Source organism: Oryzias latipes, chromosome 23 (genome assembly GCF_053564925.1).
Source record: "Oryzias latipes strain Hd-rR chromosome 23, Olatipes_Hd-rR_3.1".
Classification (NCBI taxonomy): Eukaryota; Metazoa; Chordata; class Actinopteri; order Beloniformes; family Adrianichthyidae; genus Oryzias; species Oryzias latipes.
In genome coordinates this window covers 3,886,586-3,911,567 of record NC_136259.1, presented here as the reverse complement: position 1 = coordinate 3,911,567, position 24,982 = coordinate 3,886,586, and the positions used below count along the sequence as shown (strand labels likewise).

Genomic DNA, 24,982 nt, shown 5'->3' with positions numbered 1-24,982 from the left:
GGCACCAGTTGGCCCGAGGAACGGACCGGGGGTGGGGGATCACTGACTTGCACTATAATCTGTGTGCTTACTGATCCAATAAAATATATGTTGGTATATTAAAATAATTAAAAAATTTTTTTTTCCACATATTCAATTATTTCATCGTATACAATATATTTTTTGCCATAATCGTAATACCACATACCTCTATACTGTCATATACTACTATATGCATATTATTACATACATACCTGTCAATCTTTATTTTATTTATGAACTACTTGTTGTGAAAATGGGCTTTAGTTTGATGTTAACTGCATTTCACTCTTCATTCCCTCTTTGAACTTGTTCAGTGGCCATAAACGTTGGGGGCCAGTTCTTTGTCAGTGGTGGGGGGTTGACCTCCAGGTTTCAAGTGGCCAGACTTCTCTTCCACTGGGGGCGCTGCAATGCAACATCAGACGGATCAGAACACAGCCTGAATGGGATGAAGTACCCACTGGAGGTGAGGGGCAGACGTACACCCCATGTTACCCTCATTCACTGTTCAACATAACTCTTGTGTTTCTGGTCATAGATGCAGATTTACTGCTACAATCCCGACGACTTCCAGAGTCTGGATGATGCAGTAGAACAAGGTGGAAGGGTCGCTGCATTAGCGGTTCTCTTCGAGGTGAAACAAACCACATAAATTACTGTTTCTGGCAAGTTCTTGTTTGATCTTCCACTGAAAATTTGACCTGTTGTTTGCAGGTTAACCTGGAGGAAAATGAGAATTTCAGTGCCATACTGAAGGCCATTGACAGCGTCAGCAGGTTTGGTAGGTCATTATAATTGATGTCTACAGATGTAAGAAGGTTTTAATGAAGAGTTTGACTCTGTGTTGGTGTTTCAGCTCAAATTGATTCTGTCCAAAACGCAGATCTGTCCAGACATGTTGCATAATAATTGCACTTTAGTCTCCAATTCCTCAAAGTGTTGTCCTGCATTCCTTTGAAATTGTCATGAAGAGGAAAAAGTTGACTTCTTCTATTGCTACAGTTGTCTTGATAAATAGGAGACACACGATCTGCGAATATTAGCAAATTAGGAACAATTCAGGGGATTGAGATTTTCAGGTCTGCTGCTCCAATTAAAAAATAATCATCAATGCAAACTTGTTTAAGCCTTAGAAATAGCACCTCAGCTACAAGAACAGCTGTTTTAGTGTGAATCTTCGGTAATGGCCTTCCTCTCTGCTGTTCTCATTTGCCACCCTTTCAAAGTCCCCCCCCCCCCCCATATAAAATGTTTATCATAATAATGTAGAATTACCTCATTTCTAGAGGATGAATTTTGCACAAACTCTATGAATGGAGGGTGTCTTTAAATGTGCAGCAGTTTGCGGGTGACAGAGAGAGCGCCAGGTGAAACAACAACAACACAATACAACAACACAAAAACATGAAGTAGGGAAAACAGCACAGAACATTAGCTGCGTTTTTCCGTCAGACTCCACTGTAAAAAGCAGATTACCTGCAAACTCGGCTTCCTACTGACCTTTACAGCCCGTCTGTCTGATAACTATGAGCAGTTTGAATCTGTTGTTTCAGGTAAAAGTGCCTCCGTTGAGGCTTTCACCCTGAGGTCCCTTCTGCCCAACAACACCGATAAGTACTACATCTACAACGGCTCCCTGACCGCTCCTCCCTGCTCCGAGTCCGTCCAGTGGGTTGTTTTCAAACACACAGTGGCCATTTCAGAAGCTCAGGTCAGTGGGAAGAACCAAGTTTATAAAAAAAAAAACAAATAGTGCAGTTCCTCAAATGACCACTAGAGCCAGGTTTCAGAGAGGGAGCAACTTTTTATAGACTCCTATGTTAAATTGTAATAATTTACACTCAAATAGACATGTGTGCAGTTTTATCTTCTACTTATATTAACTGTCATGCAATTTACACAATTTTAGGGACCTGTTGTTATCGGCAGACCTTATGGTTGACAAAAAATGTCCTCATTTCAAATATTCAGAATTCAGTACATGACATCAGAGATTATAGGTCCAGGGTTTGTATATCTGTCAAAAAAAACTAACATCCTCAGATTCATTCTTTACCAAAGAGAATGAAAGGAAAGGCGTTGAAAGCTGTGGTGTTAGCAGCCATGCTGGTGGTTTAGAGACTCTGATGCAGAGCTGGAGGGAGCAGAGATGAAGATGTTTACGTTCTCTTTGGGAGAGACCAGGATGGATCAGGAAGGAATCCAAAAGAGGAACAGGTCATGGAGATAAAAGCAGATGGAGATGGAGGACCAGTGATGATGTTGGTGAAAGGTTGATGAGGTTGGAGCTCCCAGGAAATAGGTCTAGAGGAAGACCAAGGAGGAGCATGGGCAAGGGCAATGCCCCTCTAATGCCGGGACTGTCACCCCCAAACTTGATGGCCTGCCATAATCCAAAGTAACTAAAGAAGTATAAATGACAAAAAAAAAACACCACCACAGAAAATGAAAAACAAAGTGCCTGTCCCAAGCCCGGTAAAAGCAGAGGGAAGTGTCAGGAAGAGCATTCAACCTAAAATGTATGAGACAAATCAAATGATATTAAGGAGAAGTTAGATATGGATAGATGAACTGATATAATGATAACATGCTGACGATGTTCTACCTGCACCTCATAATGGCACTTGTGAAATCGGGGCCTTCAGAGGAGGTTGATGGATGTGGAGAAGGGTGATGGTGGGATTGAGGAGGAGAGGATTAGCTGTGGGGGTGCAACCTCTAAAGAGCTGGAAGACAAAAAAGTAGAATTCTTCTCAGTTCCTCTGTGGTTGAACGTCGGATCTTCAGCTCGTGCTGTCATGGTGTTGCTGCACTTTTAAATAATAAATCAAGGCAGTGTCCTACAGTTTTGCTTGTCTCAACAATAGCAGAAGCAATACAATGTTTGATTTAATCTTCACGCCTGACGCTGGATAAAGCTTGGCGGGCTCAGGGTTGCCGTTTGCAGATCATGTGAGGAAAACAAAATGCTGTCTTGAAGTGAAGCAAAGCGACAGCCTAACTCTAAATGCGGCTATTCTGCACAGAAGGACGAGTGACTCTGCATTTCATGAGCATCAGTGTCGCAGAAGGAGAAAGCAGAGCAAACTGGTTTTCTGCACGGATGTATGTAGAGATTTCCGCATGTTCGCCTGTGTTCAACCGCATCTGTGCGATTGCAGCGGCACGGGAAGGCATGCCACAAACCAAAAATAGAGCAGCAGTGTCTCCGTGCCTCAGCCTGGCACCGACACAAGCCTCTTAGAGCGCTCACGCTGTTTCAAGCTGCATGTTTCAACTCCGTTTTGGCAACAGGAGAGGCTAGAAAGATGGAGAAGACACATGTTCCTGCATGTGAGGCGTCCCCCTCCTCCCTTCACCGTCTCTCCCTGCCCCGTCTCTCCCCAGCTGGAGGTGTTTTGCGAGGTGATGACCATGGAGCAGGCCGGATACGTGGTGCTGACGGATTATCTGCAGAACAACTTCAGGGAGCAGCAGCAGCAGTTCATGGGTCAGGTGTTCGCCTCCTACACCGGAGTGGAAGATGTTCTCACACCCAGTATGTGAAACACACACAGAAATGCACCACTTTCAACTCCTGTTATTTTACACAAAATTAATCGTTCTCTGTCTCCGCTTAAAATTTAATTTGGAGAGAGGAACATATTTTCACTGCTTTTGGGAATGTAGGAACATTTCTAGATTCTGGAATCATATTTCATCTGTGATCAGTGAGATCTTCAGATTAAAAATCAAGAAGGATCCAGGTGTCTTCCTGTTGAGCCTTCCCTCGAGGAAATTACAGATTCCTACTGCACATTATACGCTTCTGGAGAAACTGCTTTTAATCGCTCGGAAATGTATCTCGATACATTGGATAAAGGAGTCCCCTCCCACTGTCATTCTCTGGTACAGAGAGGTGTTCAGTTACCTTCCTCATGAGAGGTTACATGCAGTTATGGAAGGAAGGGTGGAGATGTCTCTTACAACATGGTCTCCATCTTTAAACCATCTGCCTGGCGACTTAAAGGGTCTACTTTTACAGAGACAAAACATTAAGTAATCTTCTTTAATGCCTTGTTCATAAACAAACTGGTCAGTGGATTGAAACACCTGTGAAAAAAAAACAAAATAAGTTCACGTCCTTGTCTGTATTAACTGCCTGTATACCTTTTTATTTATTTTTTTGTCTTCACTTAGTTTTTATCTTATTTATTATTATTATTTTTTTTTAATTATTTTACTTGTATGGCTGTCTTAAGTTGAAGGGTGGGGTGGGGTGGGGGGGCTGACATATTTTTGATACTTGATGCTTAAACTGTTCAAATGTTTTTGTGTTCAAATAGTTCAAATTTTAAAAACAATAAAAAAAATGTGGGGATAAACAAAAAAGAAGAAATGCACCACTTTCACACAAAACATTGTTTTATTGGTCCTACAAAGACGACACGGACGTCAAACACAAAAACCCACCAAACCTTTTAGAAACTAGAATAACTAGGAATTTGGAAAAGAATTCATGAAATCTGTTCTTTCACTGCATCACATAGTGTACTGACAGCATAACCACTGCACAGGACCGCCTGTGGAAGCATTAGTAGTTATTTCTCTATGTTTGTGTCAAATTAGATGGTTCTGATGGAACAGGCGCCTCGAATGAGGCCCTTTTTGATCTGCTATTGCCTGGTGGATCTCAGGAGAAGCTGGAACACGTTCAAAGATTCAACGTAGAAACAGCAGTCAATAGCATGCCGTTCTGAAGGAGCTACTGAGACATTTTTAGGTCTTTGGAACTCTAAAAAAAACACGATGTATGCTGTTATCAACAAACTCTGGAACTGTAAAGAAACTTGTCAGCGGTTATCGTTAAAAATTACTTCCAGAAATAAAAAATCCATTAATCCATAAGGTCTTAAACCCGTTTAAGAGAAAATGGTGTTTTTAACATGTTCTTAGGGTCTTTTTCTAATGATGGCTTAAAACCGCATTTCTGTGTATTTCTTTATTCAAATCGCTGTGAATCAGGAGCAGACAGAAAAATGTAGTTTAAAAACATGCTTGCTGGGCGGGCCTCAAGCTCCCCGCTCCATCCGGATCGTCCACTTGCAGACAAATAGATCCATGGACGTCTTTGTTTTCCTCCTCTGAGCTGGAATCTGGATCCAAACTGTACGGCTGGATCAGGGGTGCCCAAATGCAGGCCTAGACGGACTGCTGGATGTCCAGAAACCCCGCCTCATATGCTGCTGATTACCTGGATCAGGTGTGTTTAGCCAACAAGGAGCTTCAAAAGCAGGATGGTTGGAAACATTTTGAACATCGGCCCTGGAGGCCTGGATTTGGGCACCTCTGGATAGTTCCAATATTGCTCACCATTTTTGTTGAACTGGTAATGTTAGCTTGGAGGTTGTGTAGGGCTGTAAGGTAGCGGGAGACTGTGTAAACAGAGAGCTCTCAAGAACAGGGGAGGGGAGTTGTCCCGCCCACAACTCAGAGGTGAATTTCTTTTTTGTTTATAACTTGTCCTGTCCAATAGCTGAGCAGGCAGATCCGATAGGAAGGCCTCTTGTGGTGGACAGGTTTTACTGGAGTTTATGGACCTTCTGACACACAGAAAGTATATTTGTATAAACCCCCTTTGTATATCAGGCTAAGCTTTAATCATAACAATTGTATGTGTATGCATTCCCTGTTGGACCGGACAAAGGAAAAGAAAATACAGATAGAATAGGATGTAGAGATAGGGAGATGGGGGGGGGTTTGATAATACAGTCATAAGAGTGTCAATAGTAAATTGCATGACTTAGTTCACACATCAAGAAATAGTCTGCACACAGCTTTTTACAGGTTGGAAGTATATTCATACATTCATGATGGTAGATTTATCTCACAGATTTATGCACACAAGATTCAAATAATCAATATTCTTGAAGAGGGGTGTAAAAACAATACCCATGCCCCTATTTGTGCAAAAGTGAATAAGCAGGTGGGTTGAACAAATGTGTGCTCCTTAGAGTGTACATTGATCAGACTGAATGCAAAGGGAGGAGACCCGGCACCCCACCCCCCCGGAGGCTGAAGCTCAGCTGATCCAGGCATCCAAGAGCCCCACCGTCAGGCAAAGACCCGGGAGCAACCACCCTCAAAAACAGGACCCCCACCACAGAGACAGGCAGGGCAGGGACCTGTCCCACTCCAAGGCACTCTGGGCCCAGACCCAATGCCCCGACCGCTCGAGACCTATGTTGGCGCCTAGACGAGAGGGACACCACCGCCCAGGAGTCCTGAGCCCCCACCCCCAGAGGCAAGCCAGAACAACCCATGGCCAGCCCCGCACTGCACACCCCTGTAACCCGCCCGCCAGCCCTACCGAGCCGGGCAAAGCGGCAGAAACCGACCACTAGATGGGAAGGCAGACACAGGCGACCAGCAGAAGCCCCAGTCAGAACAGTGAGCCTGAGGACCAGGCTCTAGTTGCTGTGAGAAATGATGAAATTAAATTGGGGTGCCCTGGTGTGCCCCAAACAAAAGGGGCTCTTCCTGCTTCTCGGGGGATACAATCCACCCCGCTCAGATGTTGTGGACCTCGTGGAAAAAAGCTGCAAGGTCAGGGGCGCTGGACCCCCGGGACGCCACCAATGCCCTGGCAGCAGACACCGGCTTGCCCCATCCAGTCTGATGGACAAATGACTCTGCACGGGCAATGCCCTCTAATGCCGTAACTGGGATTAGAGGGGCTTTGGCAAACAACACATTTTTTTATTTTGCTTAAAAAACTCATAATCATAATTAAAAGACCTCTGGGAACACTTTGCAAATAGATCAAAAAATGATCAGAGTTGGAATTTAAAAGAGGTCTAGCCTGTGTGAAAAGTGTCTTCTTCTTACATGCACTTCTTTGTAATTTCCCCCTATGATTGCTGCATCATATCGTGACTTCAGGAAGCCAAGTGGTCCATAATATATACCTGACAGGTAAAGAGTGTCGGCAGGTGTGCAGGGAAACACATGTAGAGTTTCTGCTGCCACCAGTTTTGTGTTGAAGCACGAAGTGACACTGTCCAGATTCCAAAAACATTGTCTGGAGAAGTCTGGAGTCTTAACAGACTCCATCCCACCTAAAAGGACTCAGACGCTTCAGTTCTGGAACCTTAGAAGATCCGAATGCCTGATTCTGGGCTGGTAGGACTTTCCTTCTTCCCCTTTCTCAGCTTCTGCTTCTCTGGTTCACCTTTTATCACTGGTTTTCATAAACCTTCCAATCCAATCAAATCCTGGCACTCTTTAAAAACTATATATTAGAAAACGACACAGGTTCTTTGATTTTGCCTAAAGATGATCGGAGTGGATCTTTAAGAAGCTTTGATTTATGTAAGTGTTCACGCAGGATTGTTAACTGTGCTTTCTGCCATCTCCTAATCTTTGTGCTCTTTAGCCTGCAGTTTGGAGCCACAGAACGTCCAGGCTGATGCTCAGAACGACACCACCATCGTGGTGACGTGGGAACGCCCCCGAGCCGTCTATGACACCACCATCGACTGGTACACGGTCACCTACCAGAGGCTGCAGGGCGGAGAGCAGATCAAGCAGGAGTCCCGCACCGACGGAGACCAAGACGTGGTAGGACGGATGCATTCAACTCCTCACAAACTACTAATCCATTTATACTGGGGAGGAAATGGGCTCAGGGAAAATGTGAGTTTAGACACCAATTATTAAAAAAATAATAATAACGATGAGTCAAAATGGTTGCTTCTCCTGAGAGGTTTGATCATTTTTTCACTGTATCAAAAAAACAGTTGACCTGCTTGTGTTACCCACTTTGTAAAAATGACTAGAATCTGGTTACTTTATTTTCTAAATCTGCTTCAATCAGGAAGTCATAGGGTGGCTGCATGCTTTCCCAGCAAAGACCTAGCTGACGCTAAAGGCCATGTCCCACTGCCGCTACGTACAATCTGCGCATTGTCCAGGGATGAAATCTTGGTTGTCCGTGAATATTACGTGGAAAAAAGTGCGAAAAATTGTGGTCTGTACGTGAAATTTTCACAGATATATCACGAAAAACAGCAGAAGAAATACAAACAAACCACTGAGAGAACCCACGCTTTATTGAATTTCCTAATTTGACATTCAGAGCATTTATCATTTATTCAGAGCATTGAGTAGAAACCACATCACGTCAGCACCATGGACAGTGCCCTACCCTGGCCCATATAACGCTTTCTTTTGATGAAAATGGCGGATCCGCCCCAGTTCTAAATCAAGGCCGTGTACGAAATTTCAGTTTCTCGTGATAAATGGGTGATAAACATCAGTGATCCCCAACCCCCGGGCTGCACACTGGTAGCGGCCACTTCGTGCAGGCCGAAATAAAATGCATATACTGACTTTCATTATTTACTTTTTATTTATTTTCTGGTCTAAAGGAAATTTCATTTTGGAAAACTACCGGATTCTGTTCACCACATCTGTCTGTCTTGAGGCGTCAATTGACTCTAAGCAGCTGCTCGGACTGCTATGAAACCCCAAAGCTAAAAAGCTAATAAAAAACAAACAAAAAACTTATTTGGAAGGGGAGAAACGGGGAGAAGCCAAGTAAAGGTGTTTAAAAAATAAAGCTGCTGTTCAGACAAAACACAGATTTATAAAGACAGTTGTTGTGACATACCAGAAGCCGCTCCGCTCTGCCTGGTACACAGCAACTGATTCTCGATTTTTCACATACGTAGATAATAAAGATGCAGACTTGGTGGGTTCACATTTATTATTATGATTAGAAAATATATATAAATATATCATTACATCTACAAAATACCAGACTTAAAAGCAGCTGAAGTTAGCGTCTGGATGTCACTTTGACATCTTCATCACTGTCTCAAGAACAGACAGACGGCTGGATCCAAACGCAGCAGGTTTGTTAGCTGAGCTAAAAGTCCACATAGCTAAATCAGGGTCAGGCAGGCAGGAGTCGATAACAGACATATAATCGTCAGAGGAGAGACGGGGTAGTCAGAATCCAGGCAAGGGTCAGGGCAGGCGGCAGGCAAACAGTCAGGGTCAGGAGACGGAAGATGAGGTCCAGATATAACGCTCAGTAATGAAGTCAGAGTGGGACTGAGCTGAGCTCAGTGCAGAGCTTAAGCTATGGTTGACGGAGTAAATGAGAGTCAGGAAGTGTAGTTAGAACTCTGGAGATGGTTCCTGCTGGTGACCAGAGGGGGAGACTGAGTTCTGACTTCTGACAGTCAGCTGAAACATTTTACTGAGAATTAAGATTAAACCCAAGATGAAGATGTTTCTGAATTGAGGAAACCTGTCAAAGGGAGAATAAGGGAGATTTAGGCAGGCATCTAAAAAACTATAGCACAAAAAAAAATTCCTCTGATAAAAATAAAGACACAACCGTTTGGACTGGTTCGTGAAAATATTGTCTGACATTAAACCGGTCCGCAGTCTGAAAAAGGTTGGGGACCACTGTCCGTCGAGGGTTTCGGCAGATGAGTCTCTACGTGGAATCGGTTCGGAGCAGTTCAAAATGTTGGGTTGGTTGAGAATAACACAATTCATGCATAGTTTTTGTTGTCCATATGCATCACACGAAATTATGCGTGACTTTTGAGAGATATGTGCGAGAATTTGTGGCTTTCCACGACCGTTCCACGTATGTTTAATGGACTTTAAGTGGGGGATTCTGCCCCCCCCCCCCAATCCGGCTCATCCATGCATGGGGTCAGGTCTCCGCTGTTCGCTGCCTCACAGAAGGCAGGTCGCCGGAGGGGGACGAGTACTCTGGACCTCAGCTGCGTATCCCGCCAGGGCGTCCCCTGTCTGTGAAAACGTCATGTCGCTACAGAACGGGTCGCCCTCCGCCTGCCGGACACCGCCCTGCGAGAGCCTTACGCATTAACTGCAACCCACCAAATATTTTGACCAGCTCAAAACCGATGACACGTATGGAACCCTCAGCCGAAACCCTCAACACGTAGACAAAAGACAAATGCCAGAAAGACTTATGAATTACTTATATCATGCATGTATCACGGAAGACAGAACTATCATACGTGGCCAATGTGCAGATTGTATGTAGCGGCTGTGTGACACAGCCTTAAAGGAGGAAAATCTCATTTGCAAAGATGAAAGTCATCTGCTGCAAATTTCAGATCATTTTTGTGTTTTTTTCATGCTGCTGCCCTTAAACCCCCTCAGTGATGTGAGTACTGGTTGCTCAAAGACATTTAATGATGTATTGACGGGTGTCTATCACTTTGAGCTTTATAACGGGTCACTGAAGATCCCCCCACCCAGCTGGTGATGTCAATGCATATACATTAAGGACCATAATATTTGTTCAGATCACACTGAGAGTGAAGGAGGCGTGACTTTTTAAGTAGAAAGGCAGATGTTTATCCATTTCTGCTTTTCTTTTGCTCTATGTGCACCAAACAGAAATTATTTGACCCTTTTAGAACTCACATCTGTACGTCAAAGGTCTGCTGGGGGTTAAGGTGCAGCCTGAGCCAAAAATAAAAGATTGAAGGACAAATGATGGTGAAAGTGAAAGGAAGGTAATGCAAGTGCTTATCATAGTAATGACTAATGGGGCTAAATGTTACGTTGTGTTATGTTATTTATGTATTTACCCATCACTAAGACTGATTTCATTATTTTTCTGCGCCTTTTTCCTGTACGTCAATACAGACATGTGTTTCTGAGTGTCGAGAGCACTTGCAGACCAAAAATATGGAATCAGCCATGATCTCATTTCGTAAAGACGTCATTACATCAAACAATCAATTTGTTTTGCCTGCTGGGTGCTGGTCAAAATGCAGGGCAGATTATGTGGGACATGCCATTTTTAAGACGTTCAGAGTAGACTATATTCATATACAGTACAGACCAAAAGTTTGGACACACCTTCTCATTCAAAGAGTTTTCTTTATTTTCATGACTATGAATATTGTAGATTCACACTGAAGGCATCAAAACTATGAATTAACACATGTGGAATTATATACATAACAAAAATTGTGAAACAACTGAAAATATGTCATATTATAGGTTCTTCAAAGTAGCCACATTTGATTACTGCTTTGCACACTCTTGGTATTCTCTTGATGAGCTTCAAGTCACCTGAAATGGTCTACCAACAGTCTTGAAGGAGTTCCCAGAATGCTTAGCACTTGTTGGCCCTTTTGCCTTCACTCTGCGGTCCAACTCACCCCAAACCATCTGGATTGGGTTCAGGTGACAGTGGAGGCCAGGTCATCCGTCGCAGCCCCCCATCACTCTCCTTCTTGGTCAAATAGCCCTTACACAGCCTGGGGGTGTGTTTGGGGTCATTGTTCTGTTGAAAAATAAATGATGGACCAACTAAAGGCAATTTGGAATAAATCCCCAACAGTGTCACCAGCAAAGCACCCCCACACCATCACACCTCCTCCTCCATGCTTCACGGTGGGACCCAGGCATGTAGAGTCCATCCGTTCACCTTTTCTGCGTCGCACAAAGACACAGTGGTTGGAACCAAAAATCTCCAATTTGGACTCATCAGACCAAAGCCCAGATTTCCACTGGTCTGATGTCCATTCCTCGTGTTCTTTAGCCCAAACAAGTCTCTTCTGCTTGTTGCCTTTCTTTGGCAGTGGTTTCCTAGCAGATATTCTAGCATGAAGGCCTGATTCACACAGTCTCCTTTGAACAGTCGTTGTAGAGATTAGGGTTGGGCGATGTCCCTTAATCTGGCAGTTGACGATGTTTACAGGAAAACATCGGAATGGACAAAGATATCGTCTGGGGGTATTTTTAATTTCTCATTATTATATAATTATTAATTGTTATTTTACTTTATTACTTTATTTATTTTATTTTCCAGCAAATTCATAGCAAACTCATAAAAAGAATGCCAAGAGTGTACAAAGCAATAATCAAAGCAAAAGGTGGCTACTTTGAAGAACATAGAATATGACATATTTTCAGTTGTTTCACACTTTTATGTTATGAATATAATTCCACATGTATTAATTTACAGTTTTGATGCCTTCAGTGTGAATCTACAATTTTTTATAGTCATGAAAATAAAGAAAACTCTTTGAACGAGAAAGCATGTCCAAACTTTTGGTCCGTATTGTATATGATAATAAATTACCTTTAGCAGGTAACCTTCAGTTGGGTAAATGGGGTAACGGGTGTTCAAGTTTGGTGTTTTGGATATGTTCTCTAGGCTTTGGATATGTATATCCAGGTTAGTTAGGCTTCTCTTTAAAAAAATGTTCATTGTATTATGTGAAAGTTTCACAGCAGCTAAAAAGAAATACAGATCTCTTTTTTTTCAAGAGACAATGTACTCTAAATGCAAATAAATACTTTGATCTGTCCAAATCAATGCAAGGAGTAGATCTAAACTTTGTAACATGGAATTGCAGGGGATTGCAACGTTTCAAAAAGGTCAAAAAAGTAATAAACAAAATAAAAGATATGGGTTCCAAAATAGTCTTTCTTCAGGAGACCCATCTTCTAGAGGAAGACGAAAAAAGAATTAGAAGAAGGTGGCGAGGGAGCGTATTTGCTTCAGCATTTTCTTCCAGAGCAAGAGGAGTGATGACCCTTATTCATGAATCTGTACCATTCCATGTTAGTAATGTGATTAAAGACAAGAGGGGTAGATATTTAATAATACAAGGATCATTATTGTTGGAAACATTAAATTTGGTTAATATTTACGGTCCTAATTCTGATGATTTTAAGTTTTACGAAGACCTGTTCCTTACACTTTCAGCGCTGCCCGGGCAATTTATAATAGCTGGGGACTTTAACTGTACCTTAAATCCAAGCCAGGATAGATCCACAGGAACCGACCAAACTCATAACAACTGTAGATTGAGTATTCTGAGATCAATGAAAGAACTAAAACTGCTAGATATTTGGAGGGAATTAAATCAGCAAACCAAGGCCTATTCATGCTATTCTGCAACATTTCAAACCTACTCATGTATAGATTATTTCCTAATTTCTTCTGAATTGATGTCCAAAATCCAAAAATGTACATATGACAATATTGTAATTTCGGACCATGCTCCATGTTGCCTAGTATACAGGGATGAAAAAATATCCAGCGACCCTCCTAGATGGCGATTCCAACACAAATGGCTGCAGGACGGAGAGTTTGTTAAATACATAGGAAAACAAATAGATGACTTTTTCTACTTCAACACAGATCAAACTTCAGCCTGCATTAGATGGGATGCCTTTAAGGCATTTCTTAGAGGAAAAATAATTAGTTACACAAGCTATAAAAATAAGAAAGACAAACAAAATTTTGCACAACTAGAGAACAAAATAAAACACACACAACAAAAAATTTATGAAAATGGGGATCTGGAAGCAAAAAAAGAGTTATTACTCCTAAGAGCAGAATATGACAAACAGTCCAGTAACAGGGCTGCATCGAGCCTTTTAAGGTTAAAACAAACATTTTATGAACAAGGTGACAAGGCTGGAAAATTATTGGCATGGCAAATAAAACAACTGGAAACTAAAACCTCTATCACATGTATCACAAAAAATGAACAAAACTTAGTCAATCCAAAAGATATCAACGACGCCTTTGGAGAGTATTACCAGAAACTGTATGACGCTCAAGGGAACTGCAATCCTACTGACATTAATAGTTTCCTAAATAGGCTGAAAATTCCAGTTATCTCAAATGAGAATAAGATCAATTTGAATTTAAAGTTTAATAACATAGAAGTCGCACAAACTATTGAAAACATGAAATCAGGAAAAAGTCCAGGTCCAGATGGTATTCCGATTGAAATATATAAAAAATTTAATGATAAATTGCTAACACCCCTACTGGAAATGTTTACTGAGGCATTTGAAGAAGAATGTCTTCCACTCTCCATGAATCAAGCCCTTATCACATTACTGCCAAAACCAGGTAAACCACCTAACAAATGCGAGAATATGAGGCCTATTAGTTTACTGAATTCTGATCTTAAAATTATTTGCAAATTGTTAGCAAGGCGTCTCCAAAACGTTCTGCCACATATAATAAATAGAGATCAGAATGGCTTTGTTGCTGGAAGACTAGGATCTCATAATGTGAGAAGAGATTTAAATATCATTCAAAAGAAAACAGAGATACTGCTCTCCTGTCATTAGATGCAGAAAAAGCATTTGATAGGGTTGAGTGGCCCTATCGTTTCAGTATCTTGGAAAGATTTGGATGCGGATCCAACTTTATAAAATGGATCAAGATTTTGTATAAAGACCCGACAGCGGAAATTTTAACAAATAGAAATTTCTCTAAGCCAATTAAAATTAAGAGAGGATGTCGGCAAGGATGTCCTCTCTCTCCTTTGCTTTTTACTTTAGCAATAGAACCATTTGCAGCAGCGATTCGTGCACATACACAGATAACTGGAATCACAATAGGACCCACTGAACACAAAATTTCTTTGTTTGCAGACGATGTCATTTTATATTTGAGTAACCTTACTTCATCAATCCCAGCAGTGCTGGAAGTGATTCAAATATTTGGAAGTATTTCAGGATATAAAGTGAATAATGCAAAATCCTCAATTTTAATGCTAAATTCTATGGAAAGGCAAAACCCCACTTCCAAAACATCTCACTTTAAAGTAGTAGAACATTTTGAATACTTAGGAGTGGTAATTGTACCAAAGCTGGAAGAAGTTGTCCAACGTAACTATGATTACTTAAAAGAAAAAATCAAAGATTCAATAGACAGATGGATGAAGCTGCCCATAACTATAATGGGAAGAATAAATATCCTAAAAATGAACGTATTGCCAAAACTGCTATACTTGTTCCAAAATATCCCTCTGGCACCCCCTCTAGAATTATTTGCTTGGTTAAAGAAAATCACAGTAGCCTTTATATGGAACAACAGAAAACCTAAACTCCGTCTTACTTTACTATACTTACCATTTGATGGAGGGGGGCTAAAATGCCCTATTTTTAAGCATTACTTCTGGGCTACACATCTGCGCTCCATTATGTTTTACTTCTCTAATGAGAATAATCCACATTGGGTGTAAATGGAGTCCCACAATTTAAAAATACCTTTACCGTCGTTCTTATACTCCGATAAAATAAGAAAGTTACAAAGACACATCAAAAATCCTTTCTTGAAACACATGATAAAGGTCTGGTTTGAGGTCAAAAACTATTTAAAAGAAGTAAATTCTTTATCACAATTCAGCCCAATCTGGGGTAACCAGTGTTTTGTACCAGGAAGAATGGATACAACGTTTAAAACGTGGGCATCCAAAGGACTTAGAACAATTAGAGATTTGTACCCCCTACAGTCTGATACCTTTATGTCCTTTGAGGAGCTAAAATCTATGTACGACCTGGATAAAAAACACTACTTTAAATATCTTCAGTTAAGAAGCTTTGTGAATGCAAACCAAAAGAGTCTTAACAAAATTCCTTTTTCACAGCTGGAAACCCAGATGATGAAAAACAAATTAAGAAAAGGCATAATTTCGGACCTCTATAACTTATTGACATCTAATATATCAGAGAACTCAAATGGTAAATTAAAATCATGGAATGATGACTTATCACTCAATATTAATGAAAATTATTGGACAAGGGCATGTTGTAAGATTCATTCTATGTCTTTTAACAGTCGACTGAGAATACTACAATTTAAATGGTTAATGCGTTTATATACGACACCAGTGCAACTAAATAAATATAATAAGAACATACCAGATGTTTGTGCAAAATGTGGATTTAAAGGCACATTGAAGCATTGCATGTGGGAATGTCACCAAATACAAATCTTTTTGGAAGAAGTTAAAATTCCAATAGAAAAAATAATCTCAAAACAACTTACATTGAGCCCTACCCTATTTCTTTTGACTATGTATCCAGTGAAACATAATTTTAGTAATACAGAGAGTACACTTATTGATATCAGTTTCTTAACGGTTAAAAGGTGTATTGCACAGGCTTGGAAAAACATGAGCAGACCTAGCATAAATCAGTGGCTAAAACAAATGTTGTATTGCCTTCCTTTGGAAAGAATAATGTATATCCATAAAAGCAAACAACACCTATTTGAGGAAATTTGGGGACCCTTTATTAATTATATTCAAAAATTAGAACTATTAGATGATTCAACAGATTTTTGATCTCAACCGCACGGAATTTTGCAATCTCAGTTTAAAAGCTTTTGAAAAGGAGAGCTGTGATGGTATCATGTAAGAGAAGCAATGTTCGTTGTTAAGTTTTGTTTTATGTAATTATAATTTTTTTTTTATAAATTTTTTTTTTTTTTAATTATTTTTTTCCTTTTTGCTTTTTGTCTTTTTATAAGGAAAACGTAACTGGTATTATTGAAGTTGCTGTGTTGTCATGACTAATTCTTTAAATAAAAAGTTGTGGAAGAAAAAAAAAAAAAAATTACCTTTAGCAAACTAAAGAACAATTTTCTTGTGAAATACGAGTTATTTTCAGGGTTCATTTTCCTACACGGAAGTAAATTGACTCGATCTCTAAGACTCCGCCTTTCACTCCTTGTGGGTGCCGCCCATTTCACGACGGCCAGCCTCAGGAGCGTGTCTGCGTTTTACCCACGAAAACAAACAACATCCATCTTTTACAAAGATGGACTTACCGCTAGCTCCACAGAGAAAGTGGGCGTGTGTGTTATACTGGGGGCGGGGCTGGCAGCACAGACTTTTCCTGGAAGGGGCTGTTCTCACTTTGTGATGTCACAATGTGAGAACCCGCTCGATGTCATAGATTGGGAGGGGCTGGTGTTCAGAGTGCAGGTTTTTAGAGGAATGCTCAGAAATGCGTGAATGGATCAAAATAACACTTTGGAATTGTTTATAATGAGAAATTAACAAGATAATACACTTAAAAAGCTTTAAAAATTGATATGCATTATTAAAGCCCCTCAAGCAAATCTTTTTCATGTTTTGAACCCTGTGTGTGTAATTAAAATACTCTTGTCTGTATTTGCAGGGCGCCATCATTTCCAACCTGTTAGCTAACAGCAGCTATGTTGTTCAGGTGGTAGCTAACTGTGCTAACGGCCTCAGAGGACGATGGAGCGACCAGGTCATTGTCGACATGCCTTTGGAAGACCCTGGTAAAAGCACAATTTAGTTTAGTGCACACATTTCTATCTGGTAAACTCACTGTTGTCAAATGACTTTATTTTTTAATACTCCTTGTTTTAGAGAGTGAGTCCACACCTGACACTGCCACGGAAAAGTCCAACGTCCACAGAGCAGTAAGGACGCCGCCATAATCTGTGGATTCATCTGTGTTTTATTTTTTCTTATTTTAAAGCTGTAAAAGAAACCCAAACACTTGCTATCCATTAAAGCCCCACTCCTGTGAAAATTATGATAAATTCTATTTCTAAAGAAAATTAAAGTTAGAACTGAGTTTCTGAATATGTCTTTGTTCAAATTGTGGTGAATCAGGAGCAATTGAAAAAATGTCATTTGAAAAGTTTGTGGTTGTTACATACAAACTACAGTTGGAGGGCCATAAGCTCACTGCTCTGCTCCATTCCAATGCATCCACTTGTAGACAAATAGATGGACGTACATCTTTGTTTTCCCCGTCTGAGCTGGAATCTGGATCAGAATTGTACGGCTGGATAGCTTTGATATTGCTCGCCATTTTTGTTGCTGCGCTAATGTTAGGTTGCCGGTGTGAGGGGCTGTAAGCTAGCGAGAGAATGTGTAAACAAAGGGATCACGGGAAATGAGTGCGGGCCTATTTCCACGCCAACAGTCCTCCCCACAACTCAGAGATGAATTTCTAATGAACTACTGCCGCTCTGCAGAGACTATGTCCCAGAAGAGGGTTTTGGCTAAAAACAGCATGATCATAATAAGAAGACCACTGGGAACGCTTTGAAAATAGATCAAGAGATGATCGGAGTGGGACTTTAAAGTCAAAGGATTATCAGGATCAACTGTTTTTTTTGCTTTATGCTTCTTTTTTAATCCTACTCAGGCCTCATTTTAGTCCATACTGTCCTCAAGTGAACTACTCAAGATTTTTTTACACACTAAATATTTGCTGAGTGTGAAGCTAAGCTAATTGAATGTAGAAATGGTCAAAATCTTTATGGGACTACGTTTTGTCTATACTAAATGATTTGTACCACTTAAAAAAACATAGATAAACTTTAAAAAAAAGGCTTATTGTGTGTTTGTCTGTGATTAAAGCCAGAGAAGAGTTTATTCTAAATGTCTGTCATTCTCCTTTCTTTAGGTCTCAACAGTAGATGACCCTGAAAGATCAGACAACCAGAACCAACCGGACTTAACCCCAGATCACAGCCCAGTGGAGGAGATCCCAGTAGAGCAGACTAGAGTTTACCAAAACCATCCCCAACCTCCTCAGAACCAGCCCACAGACAAGACCCAGACATACCAACACAGCTCATTGCAGATTGATTCAGCCCCTCCTGGTTCAACCGCTCCAAACAAAACTCCACTCAACCACAACGGTGAAGACAAATCAGGCCAAAACAGGTCCCAGCTCCACAGTTCTGACCACAACTGGATTGAGAGTAAGCACCTGATACCAGCACAGCAGCCCGTCACAAATCATGGATTTTCTAGCAACAGCGCGATTTGGATCACTCGCATAACCCAGCAACCAGGCTTCCTGTTTCCGGCTGCGCAGACGACAGCTCCACCATCAATCCGACGGCAAATCACAGAAGAAGCATCTCTGTCTGTGTTGTCAGCTCAGGTACTTCTGCACCAAAACAATGCAACTATTTAACCCTGGAACACCAGAGCCTTAGCTCCAGTGTTGAGGCTCTTTGAAATAATGCAATTCTTCAACAATTTACAAAATAAACGTAATTGGATTTTAAAGCTGAAAAAAACAGCTTTTAGCTGATGAGTGTTGCAGCAAAAAAGTGTTGGATATTAGAGCAAAGCTGTTTTACTCAGGTTCAGACTCCATTAATGTTTATTACGTAAATGGTCAAAGCATTGCCGTAATTCAAAGAGCATCAATACTGGAGCCAAAGCTCCGGTGTTATTGGGTTGCGCTCAAGACTGGTGTGAAGTTACGTACACACCGCCTTCGACAACCTGCGATCAAACGACCACTTTTAAGAAAAAGTCTATGTAGTCTTTCTCGTTCAAGACTCTTAAGTGGACGTATCGCTTTGCAAGTTTCTATGACGGCGGCTATGGCTTTCTGTACAAAACGCCGGTCAAACTTTGACCAATCAGGGGCTTGGACTTGGTAGTGATGTATGTATGGTGTCCCTCTTAAGGTTTTAAAAATGATCAGGCTGTAATTATATGATACCAAGTCTTTCTACTAAACAGTAGAAAAAGAGGAAGAAGAATCCCCTCCCTGCTCGTCTGGTGTGAACACCATGGGCTAAATGCTCATTTGGTGTGTTCTTTAACGCGCATCATGTCTGGTGTGAACGTAGCATAAAGTTTATGTCCCTACATGGATGTACCCAAAGTGACCTGGTCTCTCTGCCGGTTACTCTGTAGGGATTAAACACCAAGTAGTCTATGAAGCCAAAAACTCCCTTCCTAACTTGGTATCCTCTCATAAAGACATCTAGTGTCCTTTATGATAGATATAATTGAGTGGTATAAAGTACTAAACTGTCTCTTCCGTCTACAGTCTGGTCATAATGAGCCTCCAGAGCACACAGATGAAAGCGGCTTTCCTAACATAGACCTGTACACTCCTCCATTGGACACCACCCAAGTCACAGAAATCTTCTACGAGGATATGTTCACCCACTCTCCACTGGACTCCACCACCACCTCCTCTTTAACAGTGTCTGCCTCTGCCATACCAGGTCAGTTTTGATCTAGATTTCTACCCTTTTTGCATAAAAAAGAACTTTATGTCCAGGATGTTATTGAGTTGAGCCCTTACCATGGATGGGTTTTGGTGAAAACAGTAGATGGTAATGACTGGCTGAACTGAGCTCATACCATAGACTGTAAAAACAATGGACAGCTCAACCACTCCCCTCTCGTGTTCCCAAATTGGAAGAACCCACTGGTTTGAAGAAGCCAAAATCCCATAGATCTCTATAAACAGCTGTTACTCAGTCATTCTATTGGTCAAAATGACCATTCTTGAACTGATACTTTCTTCTTACCATCTTCTTTCTAATCCAAATTTTTTAAAAGATGTTTTTTCTTTATCGCAAGTTATTCCAGTTATCAACTGACCAATCAAAAGCCTCATAAAAGCATGTGAATCTGACGTCAAACATCTGAGGGGTTTGACTGATTTTGGGTAGCCAATGGCAGCAGACTTTATCCATGTCATCCGTTAAGGGCTTTTCCTTCTCATTTTAAAATTCTGTGTTAAAGTCTTAAGTGTTAAAAAAACAAAGAATTTCCTGTGTCTCTTGTCTCAACGCAGATGAACCAGGAGTGAAAAACTCCAAAAGTAAGAATAAAGGGTAGCAAATGCAAAATGACTGTTGGCAGATTCCAATGTTCAAATGGTTCTCTCTCAGTGGCTTGTACAATTCTCCCGAGCTGCGTAATTGACTGTAAAAAGGGAAAGCGAATGCAGTCTGGCTTTCCATGACACAAATGCGCATAACTTTATTACATTTCTAAAAATGTCGATAAAACACAATTCTGCTATTTCCATTAAATCCCAATTATGTGAACTCAAACCAACTCACATGGTAAGTCATTCAAAAACATGGATGTGAACAATACTTTGATTTATGGCAGATACATTCAAATTACAAGTTTGTGTATATCTCATTACAATGCTTGGAAGACACTGAGGATGTTTAAAGATCGGATTTCTTCATTTTAAAAAGTTCTACAAAAGCCTGGGTAATCATGTCTCCGTGTCTGGGTTTATGAAGTCATTCAGTCTCCCACGGCGAAAACATCTTTCTGCCGCTACTTCAGTGTCTCTGTGACCAGCAGGGGGGGGGAATAGAAACAAAAATCAAACTAGAGGATCTTTTTATTAATTGCTCTGACTGTCTGGCACTCTGTCTGCAGCCAACCAGCCGCCCAGGTGCCGGCATAGCAAGCTAACGTGCGCTTCCGCCGGGGATAGCAAGCTGCTATGCCAGGATCTGGTGAAGCGACTGCAGGCTGGCAACCTTTCTAGGCTGTATCTCTCCTTCGCCCAAAAGTAACCAGGACAGGCTCCGGTAACTCTGTGGTCCCAGCAGGTTAAGAAAATGGATGCAATCTGTCTACCTGTGCAGGGTTGTTGGTCACATGACTCATTTAATTCAAAAAAATATTTCCATTGCAGTTTTTATTAAATATGTCCTCCTTGAGACGCCTCAAAAACCATCTCCTCCAAGCGCACACATGTTTATGTGTGGATAAATGCAAGTTTGTTAGAAATTGACGCGTTTCCGTCAGGTGAATTTATTATCGCGAATCCAATTTGCGCTATTTCATAGTCAATGGGAACGCAGCGTTCAAGAGGTAGAGAAAGAGGTGGAACTCACTATAAGCTCACTCCTTTTTAACGACAGTCGTTGCCATAGATACGAGGAGTCTGAGCAACTCAGACCAATCACTGTCACCGTCACCTTACCAGAGGTAAGGAATCTTCTATGGGTGACCTCACGCCTCGATTCGTCCATTGTTTTTACAGTCTATGGCTCATATTTGACACCTTGTGTTTTGGTCTCTTGTTCATACCGTCTTTGGTGCCACTGAGTCAACCTTCTGAACATTTTACTCTCAGTGACAGAAAAGGACAAAAGACTGTTACTGCCGAACAGATCTCTGCCAGAATCCACCATCTTAGAGTCCTCCACCCCTTCATCCATCAAGATAAACTCTGCAACTGTCAGCAACACTCTTGCAGAATCAGTCTACAAGTCGCTTACAACCTCCTCTTTACTCAAAGTGCTGCTGCACACAACTCAGCCCATGTTCAATGGTAAGACCAAACACATTCTTGTGCATCATTTTGTTGTCCCCCCCTAAAAGTAGTTATAGGACAAATGAGTTAAACATGACAAGTGTACAGGTAGGTTTAGCGCTAGTTTTTTCTTTTTTCACTCTATGTCTGTGTGGGTCATCACTGCTGTGCTCTGTAATCAAAGTGGCATTTTGTTTGGTGGTGCAGGGTAAATTCTGCTGGCATTAATGACATTCATGATGATAGGATCTGGTTGATTAGACATGGAGTGATCATTAGTGGCTTTTTTGCTCTCTGCAGTGGCTAATTTGCTTGGCTTTTCTGCCATTCTTGGTGCATGTCAGTGGACAAGGTCAAACTTTCCTCATTTCCTAAAGGTCTATGCAGTTCCACTCAAGCTTTGTGAGTAGCATGTAGTAAATCCTCCCCTGGTGGTGGTTTTCATCCTACAAGGCTAAAAGTTGGCCTTACTTTAGTATATCTGTCTTTATCTTTTCTGGTGTCTCTCTTGGGAGAAATCAATGAAGATCTTACCTTGATGGTGCACAGATCTCTTTCCTCTGAAGCCTAAAGTGCTCTAGTGTGTCTTGGAAGTAACCCCATCTTTATTTGGATGACTGAGTTTTCCAAAGAAGATCAATATTTTTGCTTCTGGCTTTTGTTTTTGCAGTAAATTCAGCAGCGAATGAGGAGCCAATAATCGATGAGTCTTCTGGCTTTAAAGACTCTTCTAATGTGCTGAATGGAATCAACCTCAGAACCGTTGTGGTTTCTATCTATAAAGGCGTTTACTCTACTAAAGGAACGACAGTCAGCGCCACACGTCCCTCACTCAAAGCCTTCAGTAGATCCATCACCAAAAACTACCATACTCCTCTCCATGAAAACATGTCCTCTGAAGACGTATCGTTGGTTCATTTGTTGTTGGGTTCAGAGAACCCAACTCCTCTACCAACTGGTTCTGTATCACACATGGTTACTTCTTATTCTCAACAAGGTTCTCATCCTAGGCAGAACTTCAAGTTGGTGCCTAATCATGAGAGTGAAAAAAAGTCTGGCAGCAATGAAGACACAGATTCTGTCACTTCCTCTCTGAGGGGTTTTGATTGGTCATATGATCCAGTGGAGACCAGTGGGTTAGGCTCTGGACTTTACAGCAGTAGATTCAAGTGGGAATGGGATACAGCATCAGAAGCTCAACCTCATGCTTCAGTTTTTTTAGGCGTAGCCACCAATGATGAAAGGAACAGACTGATGAGAGCTGAGTTGGCAGCTAGAAGAGATAAGGAAGCTTCAGGAAGTGAATTGGATGCTGAGAAGGAACTGGATACAGAGGAGAAGAATGAGCTGAGGGGTGAGGCAGAGGAAAAGATGCACATGGGCTGTCAGAGGGCAAAGAACAACGGGAGACAGTTTAGTATGACAGAAAGCTATCACTCACAAACAAACGAGGAGAAAACAATCACACCAGGGAACACATTTGGAGGGACATCGGACAGCAGAAGTGAAAGTATGACTCCAGAGAGTGAAAGTGGGACTTTACAAACTCCAGAAAGTGGAAGTGGGACTCCAGAGAGTGGAAGTGGGACCTCGGAGACTCCAGAGAGTGGAAGTGGGACTCCAGAGAGTGGAAGTGGGACTCCAGAGACTCCAGAGAGTGGAAGTGGGACTCCAGAGAGGAGAAGTGGAACTCAGGAGAGTGGAAGTTGGACCTCGGAGACTCCAGAGAGTGGAAGTGGGACTCCAGAGAGTGGAAGTGGAACTCCAGAGAGTGGAAGTGGGACTTCAGAGACTCTAGAGAGTGGAAGTGAGACTTTAGAGAGTGGAAGTGAGACTTCAGAGAGTAGAAGTGGGAATCCAGAGAGTGGAAGTGGAACTCCAGAGAATGGAAGTGAGATTTCAGATACTCTAAAGAGTGGAAGTGGGACTCCAGAGACTCCAGAGAGTGGAAGTGGGACTCCAGAGAGGAGAAGTGGAACTCCAGAGAGTGGAAGTTGGACCTCTGAGACTCCAGAGAGTGGAAGTGGGACTCCAGAGAGTGGAAGTGGAACTCCAGAAAATGGAAGTGGGACTTCAGAGACTCTAGAGAGTGGAAGTGAGACTTTAGAGAGTGGAAGTGAGACTTCAGAGAGTAGAAGTGGGAATCCAGAGAATGGAAGTGAGATTTCAGATACTCTAAAGAGTGGAAGTGGGACTCCAGAGACTGGAAGTGAGACTTCAGAGAGTGGAAGTGGGAGTCCAGATATGAGTGGTTCTGGGGAGTTTGTTGGGACTGATGGTGAGGAAGGTGGAGGTGGAAAAAGCTTGGTTGGAGGGGGTACTGAGTCTGCCTCTGGGAGCAGTGAGATGGACTACCCACCAGGAGGAGAAGGTGTGCTCCTTTTGCCAGCTGGGAAAAACTCCTCCTCTGCCGAATCCTCCTTGGTTTTCACTGGCAATGATGAAGAGGGTCAGTCAGGTGTCAACAAGCTGGTTTCTATTATCGTAGACTCAAAGGGGGCTGAGAGTGAAGCAGGTCAGAAGAGTGGTGAACATGCAGGAAGGTGGAGCAAAGAGAACAGAGGGGGAGGTGGTTTTGGAGAGCGTTTGACTTACAAAAGGGGAGATCCTTCACCGGGTCGTTCCGTCACTGCGCTCAGACTGACAGATGCCAGCCTGCTAGCAGAGGAGCAAACACAAGCCAAAGGTAAACTGTTTGAACTTTTCACTGCCTCTTCTTTCCTTTCCACCCAAACAGGATGGCAGGAAAACTACCGGTAATTGTCTGAATGGTTTAACCCTTAAACACCAGAGATGTTTCCAGCGACATCTAAACATCACCTGCTCTTTGGCATTCCATGATTTTTTTGACGTTTACACGATAAAAGTGAATCAGGATATTTTTGACAAGTGTTGCATATCAGTACAAGGCTGCTGCTGTTCTTTGGTGAAATGTTTTGTGTGAATGGTTGACGAGTCACAATAACCTAACCTGGAGCTAAAGCTGCTATGTTAAAGACTTAAAGCACAAAGTGAGTAAATGGGACTGTGGCTTTAAAAAACGATTTGGCCCTTAAATCAAGGTAGA

At 41.7% G+C, this 24,982-nt stretch overlaps 1 protein-coding gene across 5 annotated transcripts in view; it reads left to right on the top strand.

Annotated features, from left to right (window-relative positions):
- ptprz1b (protein tyrosine phosphatase receptor type Z1b) overlaps window positions 1-24,982 on the top strand; it is a 111,935-nt gene that overhangs the window by 65,043 nt on the left and 21,910 nt on the right. For 2 of the 5 annotated variants that reach the window (XM_023952145.2, XM_023952144.2), the window contains exons 4-15: window positions 336-487; window positions 560-655; window positions 736-802; window positions 1,575-1,732; window positions 3,409-3,559; window positions 7,436-7,620; window positions 17,005-17,131; window positions 17,223-17,275; window positions 18,274-18,759; window positions 19,666-19,846; window positions 21,736-21,933; window positions 22,586-24,601. In XM_023952145.2, the coding sequence (XP_023807913.1) occupies window positions 336-487; window positions 560-655; window positions 736-802; window positions 1,575-1,732; window positions 3,409-3,559; window positions 7,436-7,620; window positions 17,005-17,131; window positions 17,223-17,275; window positions 18,274-18,759; window positions 19,666-19,846; window positions 21,736-21,933; window positions 22,586-24,601 (3,870 nt within the window). The remainder of the gene's footprint in view (window positions 1-335; window positions 488-559; window positions 656-735; window positions 803-1,574; window positions 1,733-3,408; window positions 3,560-7,435; window positions 7,621-17,004; window positions 17,132-17,222; window positions 17,276-18,273; window positions 18,760-19,665; window positions 19,847-21,735; window positions 21,934-22,585; window positions 24,602-24,982) is intronic. The other 3 variants (XM_023952147.2, XM_023952146.2, XM_023952148.2) reach the window with 2 other exon arrangements.